The 11,917-nt window shown below is 39.5% G+C and overlaps 1 protein-coding gene across 1 annotated transcript in view; it reads left to right on the top strand.

The window, feature by feature from the left end:
• Positions 1–11,917, top strand: part of SYNE1 (spectrin repeat containing nuclear envelope protein 1) — a 246,498-nt gene that overhangs the window by 149,286 nt on the left and 85,295 nt on the right. The window contains exons 91-96 of the mRNA XM_017739429.1: positions 83–277; positions 1,304–1,444; positions 5,808–5,975; positions 6,735–6,896; positions 8,159–8,353; positions 11,785–11,911. Coding sequence (XP_017594918.1) covers positions 83–277; positions 1,304–1,444; positions 5,808–5,975; positions 6,735–6,896; positions 8,159–8,353; positions 11,785–11,911 — 988 coding nt within the window. The remainder of the gene's footprint in view (positions 1–82; positions 278–1,303; positions 1,445–5,807; positions 5,976–6,734; positions 6,897–8,158; positions 8,354–11,784; positions 11,912–11,917) is intronic.

The following is an 11,917-nucleotide window of genomic DNA, read 5'->3' as shown; positions in this document are numbered from 1 at the left end:
CCCGCGCGCGCGATAAACTGCCGCCGGTCCTGTGGCCTTTCCCGGCTGCATCAGCATTAGGGGAAAAAAAATGTTTCCTCAGGAGCTGGCTCAGAAGATCAAAGGATACCAGGAGCAAATTGCTTCTTTGAATTCCAAGTGCAAGATGCTGACAATGAAAGCAAAACATGCCACCATGCTGCTGACAGTGACAGAAGTGGAGGGGCTGTCCGAGGGAATGGACGAACTGGATTCCGACCTCCTCCCAGCACACCCCACTCATCCCTCGGTGGTGATGGTAAGCAATCCATTGGTCACTGTACTCATTATCTGAGCTGCTTCCTCTTGCATCATGACAGCACCTCTGTGTAACAAATTGCGACAGCTCACATCTACTTTAGCTTTTGAAATGGCTGTAGTGTAGCAAACCAAACAAGTTGTAGTTTCCCTTTACTGTATTTTGCTTTATATGCATTTTGAAGACTTGTTGATAAAGGATGAAGTTCTTTAATAGACAAATACGTGAAAGTTGTGTTCAGTAATATGCAAATACTGTGCTTTTTTTTTTTTTTTGTAGCTATCAGCATTCAAGAACAAATGCTAAGAAATTGATGAGTTGCAGGAATAAAACCAGAATAAATATTATTTCATTAGATGTTGCAGTGTGTAGACTTTTCACACATTAAAATGTTGGTGTGATAATTGACAGTATGCTGCTGTATTCTCAGATGAGTGTGTTGGAAATGAAAGCTAATTACTGCCACAGGCCTAATGTTTGACTTACTTCGCTTTTGTTTGTTTCATTACAAACATTCTGCTGATGCTACTGGGATTTTTGTCTGAGTGTCAGACTTCAGGATTTATCCCTCTATAACAACACTGGGGAAGGAAGAAGGTTATGTTTGAATAGTGGGTTGTGTATATTGTATATTTCAAGTCTGTTCCTTGTTGTTCTAACCAGACCTGGATACTGAGACAAATGGTGCAGTATTTTGTAGCTCTCCACAGTATATCTGTATGCAGCAGTGATTGTATTAGAAGACATTTAGGCAAACCTGAATTTGTTATTACTGAGTTGCTTGCTCTACATTGTCTTTTAAAATCCGTTAGGGTACAGGAGAGCGTTTTTATACTGAAGTATGACAAGTAAATGAGAGTATTTATTCAACAGATTTCTAAACTGGTAAATGTAGGAGCATGAAGCATGACTAATTAATATCATGGTAATTCTGGCCATGTGTTGTTTTGATCTCAGTCTAAGTCAAGCCTCAGCTGAGGTAACTGATGTTCTTCCTGTGCTCTGGGGTTGCTTTTCCTGTGGCAGATGACTGCTGGTCGCTGTCACACGCTGCTCTCCCCTGTCACTGAGGAGTCTGGGGAGGAGGGAACCAACAGTGAGATTTCTTCTCCACCTGCCTGTCGCTCTCCCTCACCTGTGGCTAATACAGATGCTTCTGTTAACCAGGTACCTCTCTCTTGGCATTCATTCAGCTTTTATCTCAGATGTACATGGTTCCATTCCACAGGTGGTTTATTTAATCCTCTGAGATAATATTTAGCTATAGCTCCAAGGAACTGAGGCTTCACCTCTTACCAAACAGAACCTTCAGGTTCTGGTTCAAAATGGATACAGATACTGACTTCTGAGTTGAAATTGTATAAAACTGGTGTTAAGCTATTCATGATTTTTAAGAATAAATTTTAAGTGACAATTGCAATGTCACCAGTGTTTTCTACTTATAACCTAATTTTTATTTTCTCAGTAGTACTCAATGGAATCTTGCATCCTGAGAAAAAAAGTCTTTTTGTACTCCCCACAATGAAACATTGCATTATGCCCATATCCATCTATCTTACTGTACCATTGCCATTGTGGCACTGAAGTCACAGCCTGATATCTTCCACTTAATACCATTTCAGTTATTAACTTTCATGTGGGTTTTTTTCATGTACTCTTCATTCCAACATTGTTCATTTTCATGGCAGTCTGTTTTAAGTGCCAATGAGGTAGATCAGTGAAATAACCAACATTAGATTTTAAATCAAAACTGAGGGCTCTTGCACTTCTAATAGGAGCAAGTGTGTATCAGTATTGATTAAAATGTAAACATTGAGCCAGCGCATTGAGTATCATGCCCATAAAGTCACACATAAAATGTTATGCTTTAGAAACTTAGAAATGAGCCTTAGAAGCTGTCATCACTTTACTGAATTCACCATGTTCTGGACTTTGTAGCTGATTGGTTGGTTTTGCATTTGTGACTGCTTCCAAAGTTGACCCCTGCAGACTTGAAGGTTAGAATGTGTTGTGTTGCATTGCTGAGTAGAATTAGACAAGTTTGAGCAAGATGCTCATTGATTTCTTCTGCTAATTTCAGAAGTGCATATGGTGCTATAGAAGTTGCTAAATATAAGATCTAAGAAAGAATACTAATGTAAGATAGTAAGAGTGGTGACAAAATCATCAGTGGTGTACAAAAAAAGTATGGTGTCCTATGACACCATTAATTAGTGAAGGAATTAAAGGACCAAAAGCAGCTTGCTTCCTAATCAACAAAGCCAATGTCAGGTCATTACTTTCTCTGAAAATGTAAAACAAGTCAAACAGCTCCAGTCACTCAGACAATAAGGAAAGCACAGTGAAGATGCTGTTGCACCATGAACTGACACCAAAATACGAGTTTTAGAATAAGTGGTTTACTAGTGCAAAATTGAACAAAAAGATCATGTCTTTCATTTAGCGGAAGATTTTTGGGAGACATAAAGTTGATGCTGTTACAGTAATCTTAAAAACTTAGAGCAGAAGTTTTCTTCAGTGTGGTTAATGTTGAAATGAACTGCATGTATTAAACAACAAGCGGAAGAACATTCCAAAATGCAGTGGTTTACTTACAAAATTCTTAGGTTCACATTCACATGAGATTAAAGAAGCTATGAAACTGCCAGTGCTGGTCATGATGAATGCCCAGGGAGACTTCAGGAAAGACGGTTAAAAAAAATATCCTAGACATTAGTGAACTAGGAGCTCAAATGTAAGTTATAAACATTTTGTATTTTTACAACAAATCAGCAAAATCATTTGTAAATACTTTGTTTTTAAAAGTAGCCAGAGTTAAGAACTAATTTCTCACAGGAAGACCACCTGCAAACTACCAGAAGAAAATGTGAACAGGAACTCTAGAAAGTGAAGAATAACATGAACTTAGTCTTTGGAAAAAGATATAAAACTCTTCTGAAGAGGCAGCTGGGGAGGGTGTTCAGACTGCTTTTTAATTCCTGAGTCCTGAGTTCCGAATAACTATCTGTAGTCTTTTGTCAGTTTATGATCATCTCTTAATGGTGAAACATAGGTAGTCTGAATTCAGGTGTCTACATACTGTTTTTATATTTCTAAAAAGTAATGAAAATACAAAATAAGTGCCAGCTGCTTGTTAGTGAAGTAATGGGGTTATGTATTGAAATAGATAAAAACAAGAGCAGAAATAAAAGGAAGTGACAATTCTAGCACTACTGTAAGTTTAAAAAATGCCTGTTCTTTTTCAGAACCTCCTCTAAAAACAGTGGAGGGGGAAACTATAAAGGTGTTAACATTGGAAACACTGAGAAATTTCATAGTATATAAAATATTGGCGGTAGTTAACAGTACTGAAATGCAGTTCATTTTGATGTTTAGCCAAATTAGACACTTCATCTGTACCACAATACTGAATGAGAATCCTTTGGGGCTATATCTTCTTGCACTTACCCAAAGATGTACTTGATTAAAATTTGACACACTTTTTAAAAGTGTCTTCCTGATATACAATGCAGAGCAGTTGAACTGGAAAAGCTGAAGTGTTGGCACAATGCCCTGTAGGCCACAGCTGATCCTGTGATCCAAGTCTTATGCACTGGGTCACTGTTAAATGCTTTTCTATCTCCTTGTACACAGCTTACTTAAGGATTGTTTCTCTTATCTAAACACATTCTTTTGCCCCTACATTTAACAACAAAACTTGACTACTGTTCATTTGCTACTTTTCATGAAAACAGCCATGAGATAGTAGGGCCTTTATAGGGGCAACAAAATCTTTTACTTGCATGAACATCTGGATTCCTGCTATCATCAGGTGAAAGTTCTGCCAAAGAGAAGCTGTCATGTTGTATACTCGCGAAAGCAGTTGAAAAGAGGGGAAAGGGACTGCTTTTCCTTCTCTGTGAAAGCAAACCCTTTATTCTGAAAACCACGTTAAGAGGTCACAGAAGCATTGACCTTGAGAGAGGACTAGCAAAGGGTGGAGAGTAGCTTCAGGCAAGGCAAAATGAGAAGTTGCTCCCACTGGTGCAACTTCTCACCATTACTTGGAAAGATCACTTGTGGTCAGAGTGAAAAATTCTGAAATTGCAGTACTGAATGCTGTGCTAAGCTGTTACCCATTCTATGCGGGCTCCTGGACATCGTAACACTTTCATCATTAAATTTTTCAAGTTTCCCAATTATTGTCTTTGAAGAAGTACCTCATCTGACACTTTTGGACTGTTTGATGGGAGTGATCTGGTTTCTGTGCTCTTCCAGAGCCTGTCTCGTTTTGTTCACACATGGTATTAGATAACATATTTGCATTCTGCTCCAGATTAGGATCCTTATTGTACTCTGAGATCCAGTACCTCAGAATTAGTCTTGTTTAGTACCTAACTTTTATACATCTGTACAGAATCACTAAATGGCTGAAGTTGAAGGGACCTCCAGAGGTCATCTGACCCAACACCCTTCCTCAGGCTGGACCATGTACAGCAGGTTGTCCAGGACTATGTTCAGGTTGATTTTGGGTGTCTGCAAGGATGGAGATCCTGCAACTTCCCCGGGCAACCTGTCCCAGTGCTCAGTCACCCTAACAGTAAAAAAGTGTTCCCTGATATTCAGAGAGAATCTCCTGTGCTTCATTTTGTGCCCATTGCCTCTGTTCCTGTCACTGGGCACCCCTGAAAAGAGCCTTTTTCTGTCTGCTGTGCACCCTCCCTTGAAGGCAGCATTTTTCACCTCCCAAATAATGTGTTGCTAACTGTCATACATGGTTTCAGTTTTAAATAATCCTTGTCATCAAGTCTGCTTTTCTGACCTAAGTATAGATACTGTACTTGTTTCCTTAATTCTACATTTTCTGTAGATGTTTTCAGTTGTCATCTGCAACAGTTGAAGAAATCTCCATACACTAAGTATAGAAGTTCTGGTGAGAAATAATTCCACTCTGAATTTTCATTGGTGGTTTGAATGTTTGCCCATTTCCTTAGCACTTTTGGTCCCTTTTCTCAATATCTTTAATAAGTTAGTTGAGGCTCCTTGTTTTTTTGAAAGCTTACAATAAGCTGATGCTTCATACTCTTTCTTGCCTCATTTACCAGTCCTCCAGCATATTCCTTTCAGGTTCTTCTGCTGCTCTTTCTGTGATAGTGTTCATTAGGGTGGTATTTGCCACCTACGGTGCCATAACCCACTATCTTTTGTGATGGGTTTTCCCCCATGGGTAGTTCTGATGATGCTGGAACAACACTCCCATTTGTAGCACTTCCCCTCCCAGCCTTTCCATGAATGTCCACAGTTGCCTTCTGCACCTCCTAGCTAATATGAACATGAAAAAAAAGTGTCCAAAATACTCATCATAGTGAAGGTCCAAAACATGTTCAGTCTGCTACTATTAAATATTGATTTACTGTGTCATTCAGAGGTTTCCTGGTGGTTTTGGCTTTGTGGGCTTTATTTTAATGGACGTATGCAGTGGGACAGTATGGGGAGGATAATATGCAATAATGTGCAGTTGAAAGTGCAATAATGTACTTCGTGCTTGTAGGACATTGCTTATTACCAAGCCTTATCTGCTGAACAGTTGCAGACAGAAGCTGCTAAAATTCAACCCAGCACCTCAGCCACCCAAGAGTTTTACGAACCAGGCTTAGAATCATCTGCTAGTGCCAAATTGGATGATTTGCAGCGTTCTTGGGAAACACTGAAAAATGTGGTAAGTTTTCATCTGGAGGATTCAAAATTATTGGCTAGCTTGTAAGGAATAAAATTCAAATAACTGTTTTCAGCTAATAGTCTCTGCAGTTTTTGGTTTTCAGATGGTTACTTGAATTGTTAGTTGTGATATATTATTTTTGTTCGTTGTGTGAAAGCCTGTGCAAGATGGACTTCCATTAAGAAAAACAAGAGTCATTAAAGCTGATAGTTGTCTTCAGAAATACTGGCTATTGACAGACTATATTCCTTAATCTAATAAGGATACCAAATCATGCTGGATGAGTTGGTAAAAAAGGCCCAAGAATCCAGTTTCTCGAAATAATGAATTAACACATTTCTGTATAGTTTTGCAGCATAATCATTCAGTGATGTATGAAAATGGTCAGGGATTTGATCAGATGCTATAAATTTTAATTCCTTTCAGAGGCACAGTAGCTGTTATGGGCTATTCAGAACTATGTGTCTAGCAAATAGTGTACATCCATGTTTGAGTGCATGAAATCTAAAAGAATGCATGGGAATGTGCATAGGTTTTCCCTGCTTTATTTCCATTTTTTCCAGCAACAGAGCCTAGAATTTGGTGGAATTTAAGTAAATAAATACTTTTAATAGGGATGTTTTTCTTTATAATTTATACTCTTGAAAAATTGTTGCAAGTTTTTTTGCTTTAGTCTCTTAAGCTTTGGGATATAAGAAGCCGACTAAATAGCAAATCCTGTGTGAGAGGTCAGAATTTACACTTTCCATTCTTCTTCAGATCAGTGAAAAGCAGCGCACACTCTATGAAGCTCTTGAGCGTCAACAGAAGTATCAGGACACACTCCAGTCTATATCCACAAAGATGGAGACCACTGAAATCAAACTAAATGAGAGCTTGGAACCAGCCAAAAGCCCAGAGAGCCAGATGGCTGAGCATCAGGTAAAATCTTCCATGTGAAGAGTAGGGGGAGAGTACACATTGCCTGCATATCTTCTGTTCTGTTTTTTAGACGGTAACGTTCTTCATGGCTGGATACCTCAAAAATACACATTTGTTGCATGAACCTTCTCTGTTAACTGTATGTCTTGCCTTTCTGGGCTTCCTGCTGTTCTAAAGGTGGTGTGTTGGGGATTCTTTTAATAAGGAGCCTTTTTGAAAGAAGTAGTATAGATAGTAAGAGTTTGTCTAATTGAAATTTTCAGCAAAAGCTTTTGTCCAAGATTGTTTCCAGTGACAGCTATACACACTATTCTTCAGCATCATTGCTGAAGAGTATTTATAATGTTGCCAGATACTAAGATTGTAACCAATACTGATGCATTGTATATTAATCAAAATGAATTTTTCACCTTGTTAAACAAAACAAACCAAAAGCACACAAAAATTCCCTCACAAGGGAAGTCTCAAGGAATAGTGCTCTGAATAATAAGAGTATTCTTTATTATATAACCCATCTGACATCTGTCTAAGTTTTAATCACCTAAGCCTTCTATGTGATAGCTTTAATCTATCTGACAGGGCCAGTTCTCATTTCAGCAGAAACTCCATGACTTGAAAAGAATGAAATTTGGCTTTTGTAGCATTGTGTGATGTCTTATGCATCCAGTGCATATATTCTGTCAGATATGGAAGTAAAGTATCGCCTCAAAGGTATTGGTAGCGTGCCATCCTTTTGTAGGTATCTTGAAAACTGATTAATGGTGTACGAAAGTAGGAACTTACTTTCCACCATGGAGTAAATCTCTGATTATTTACGTCTGTAGCTGGATGTTCTTTGTCCAGTTAGAAAATTTTAGGCTGGAAGCTAACACATGCACCTATTTTTCTCTCACAAACACACACTTACTTGTTCATTATCTTTACCATGAGTACTAGAATGCCCTGCAGATAATTTATTGGAAGAATAAATTTCCAATTTCCAAAATAATTCCTTGTGGTATGTTGGAAATTCAAGATATGTAATTAAATCCATATTTAAGTAACCAGATACATGATCCTGTCTTAATCCTCTAAAAGCAGGACTCAGTCCTTTGGAATACTGTCTCTACCATACCAGCAGTGATACTCTGCACTACTCTGTGTTCCTCGTGCCTCCCCCAGGATAGTTGCCTTGAATTTTATATTTAGTCAGTGCCTCCTGAAATACTTTCTTCTCACTGGTAAACGAAGCAAATGCATTCTCTGCTCTCATTTCTAAATAGGCTTTGATGGATGAGATTTTAATGTTGCAAGAAGAAATCAGTGAGCTTCAGACATCATTAGGCCAGGAGCTTATTTCAGAACCACTGGATGCAGAAGGTGCTGATCAGATGGCATTGCAGTCCACCCTCACAGTCTTGGCAGAACGAATGGCCACAATTCGAATGAAGGCATCAGGAAAACGACAGCTATTAGAGGTACAAGAAAAAATACCACCAATATTCTTAGTCGCCATAAAAAAAAAGTATTTTTCAGTTCTGCTTATGTCTCACAATTCCTTTCAGTAATAAATTACCAATCTTTTTTTAGTGAGCTCCTCATCTTAATGCTAAGTAGCCAGAAAGAACTTGGAGCACACATATATCTTCCAAGTTCCTTTTGGCGATATTTAGCTGTATGGATATATCTATCTCCATAAGTGCTATATATATATGTATATATATATATATATGTGCTGTGTATATATATATGCGTGTGTGTGTATGTATATATAAATGAAGTAATGAAGTGCAGATGTTAGAAGTCATATTGCCTACAGTAAACTTTTGAGGAGTCACCTCTAGGCTGGGAGACAAGAGAAGAGAGAAAGCTTAAAACAAGAAATAACTCCTCTTCCAAATCTTTGCATTGCTGTCTACACTCATCTTCCCAGTGATTTGCATGCAAACTTTTTTTCATGGAAGATGCACCCCTTTATTTCTTTGCCTACCAACTTTACCAAGAATCTTTTAATGCTAAGGGGATTTTTTAAAGCCCTTTTCAAATAGGAATGTTGCTGTGTATATTGTACAGGTGAGAATGTGCAGTCATGCTAAAGCTGGTTACAGTTTGACTGCTTTGAACACTTCAGGACAGCTTATTGCTGTACTGCTAAGAACTGCAGTAGTGAATTCACAAACACAGCAACTCCTGCCTTCATATGTTCCAGCAACAATTGATTCAGAGAAGCAGAGTGAGAATTGGCTGTGTGGACCTAAGGTGTGGTGCTTAGTTGCCAGCTGGGGTTAAACCAAGACACTGGATTACAGCAGAGTCTCAGGGTGCTTCAGCTGCTTTAGTTCTGTCCAGTTACCTGGGATAGTGAACAGGTCATTAGAAAATATCTTTGTTAAGTCTTAAAATAACAAAATTGCACTAAGTTTTTCCTTCTCAGAAGAAAAATAGCTTTAATTAATAATGAGGAGTTGGAAGTAGAATAGGGGATCTAGCTGTTTATAGTTATCCCATACAGGATCTAACAAACATCTTGGTAGTACTTAGGAGATGATAACTAATAATTTCAAGATAATAATGAGTCAAATGTATTACTCGTAACTGTGATTAGGATTCTGACAGTTACTTCAATACAATACCACAAGTATTCCCTAAGAATCCTGGCTGGGAAATCTATATGATATGTACACAATATTCAGTCATTTAACCTGTGTACTTCATAGCTCTGATTTCACAGATAAAATCTTCTAGAACATCCCAGGGAAGTAAATGTAGAAATAAAGATAGAACAGGTAATGAAAATATTCTGCTGTTGAAGGTGTGAACTGCTAGTATTGTTCTTTCTGGAGACCTAATTGAAGTAACTAGCATTTGAGAACTGTTCAGGTCTGGGTTATTTGAGACATCTAAAAACTACTCTTTAAATTATTCTAACAGCAATTTTTAATTTTTCTGCTGAAACTGAGCATTCAGAAAGCTGTGCAAACACTTCCTGTGTGAGGAAGTTGCCCTGCTCATTTGAGTCTGAATTCCCTTACAAAGTGTTGTAGGTTGACCTGCCAAACACCCACCCTCACTACTCTCTCCTGTGCAATGGGTTGAAAATAGAAGGCAGACAAAAAGACTCATGGATCAAGATAATGACAGCTTAAACAGGGTAAGGAAAAGCTGTGCATGCAAGCAAGGAATGAGGAACTCATTCACTACTACCCAATCAGCAGGCAGATGTTTAGCTACTTTCCTGGAAAGTTCAGCATGTGTTTCTTGGGAAGACAAACACCATAACCACGAATGCCCCTCCCTCCCTCCCTCCCTTTCCCTGGGCTTTTATTGCTGGGCATGATCTCATCTGGTATGGAATATCCCTTTGGTCAGTTCGGATTCGCTGTCCTGGCTATTTCATCTCCCAGCCTTTTGCCCACTCACAGCCTACTGGCCATTGTGAGGGGCAGACAGAAAGAAAGCCTTTATGCTGTGTTCAGCAGTAGCCATAACATTGCTGTGTTATCAGCACAGATTTAACCACAGCAGCAAAGCACTGTACAGACTGCAACGAAGTTAACTCCATCGCAGCCAGATCCAATACAATCTTCTCCCTTTGTTCCTTAATATTTGCACCATGCTTAGGTTTCACATTATCTGATGCAACTAAGTATCCTCTGACCATCCCATTCATTTTCTTATTCCAAAAATCCCCTCTACTCTCTCCAGAATTCAGTATCTCTCTTGTACTGGGGAGCCCAGAACTAGACATAGTACTCCAGGTGTGGACTCACCAGTGTTAACTAAAGGGGCAGGATCACCTCCCTCATCCTGGTGGGAACAGTCCTAAAGCAGCCTCAGACGCCACTGGCCTTTTCTTCCACATTGTTGGGTCATGTTCAAAAGGACTCCCAGGTTCTTTTCTGCCAAACTGCTTCCCATCCGCTTAACCTCCAGCCTGTACTGATGCATGGGGTCGCTCCCGTGCAGGTACAGAGCTTCACACTTTCCCTTCTTCCTGTCAGCTCATTTTTATAGCCTTTCAGGGTCCATCTAGATGGCAGAATAACCCTCTTACCTTATCAGCCACTCAATCCATTTTGTGTCACCAGCAAGCTTGTTGAGGCTCATTACTGGCCACTCACTAGACTTTGTGCACTGATCACCACCCCCTGGCTGCAGCTGTTCAGCCAGTTTTCAAATTCATATGGGGCAATTAAAGGGTGAGCAAGACTTGGTGATCACTCCCTGTCTTCCCAATGGATGGACTAGCTGATGGATGGGTGGGGGGCATCTCTGTTGGTTCGGTGCTGATGCTGCAGCAGCTATTGAAGCTTAATGTCCTTCCATACCGCATGGCTCAGGGATCCTCTGAGAGGCCAGAGAAGGTAGACAGCTCTTCAGGCTTCCCTTTACCCATGTGACTGTACCAAGGGCCCACCCGTGCTTTGTTTGGTCCTTGAAGTACCCATCTTGTGCCTCTCTTGAGCAGCAGTAAGGCAGTAAGTCTAACAGCCTGCTGCCAAAAAAGGCAAAGCTGCTCTCCTTTCCCTGCAGCCCATTCCCAGCTCTGTGCATTCCTTTTCTTCACGTGCATCTTTCTCCCTAAGCAAACAGTGCTGTACGAATTGAGCAAACTGAATCAATGAGGGGGGAAACCCACAGGGGAGCAGCAAGAAGAGGCAGAAAAAGACTTCACCTTTAGAAAGACATAATAGCAGAGTTCTACCAGAAATACAGTGACTGAACTGAAACAGAATTTCAGTCATCAGAAAAACACACTCATCAATTGAAAGAAATAATATTTTGTAAAAGATAGGTCTTACTATGGCTTAGAAATACTGCATATGGTTTGTGCAAAATAGAGAGGAAAAACTTTTTAGAAGTAACAGTTTATTTCTTCTAAAAAGTAAAATGCAATTTTTACATCTAGGAAAAACTGAATGAGCAGCTCGAAGAACAGCGGCAAGAGCAGGCTCTTCAAAGGTACAGGTGTGAAGCTGATGAGCTTGACCACTGGCTGCTCAGTACCCGAGCTACGCTGGACACCACTCTGCTTCCTGCTG

The sequence above is a fragment of the Corvus brachyrhynchos genome, unplaced genomic scaffold, assembly GCF_000691975.1.
Source record: "Corvus brachyrhynchos isolate BGI_N302 unplaced genomic scaffold, ASM69197v1 scaffold14, whole genome shotgun sequence".
Lineage (NCBI taxonomy): Eukaryota > Metazoa > Chordata > Aves > Passeriformes > Corvidae > Corvus > Corvus brachyrhynchos.
Note: the sequence above shows the minus strand (reverse complement) of the source record. Positions and strands in the feature narration are given on the sequence as shown.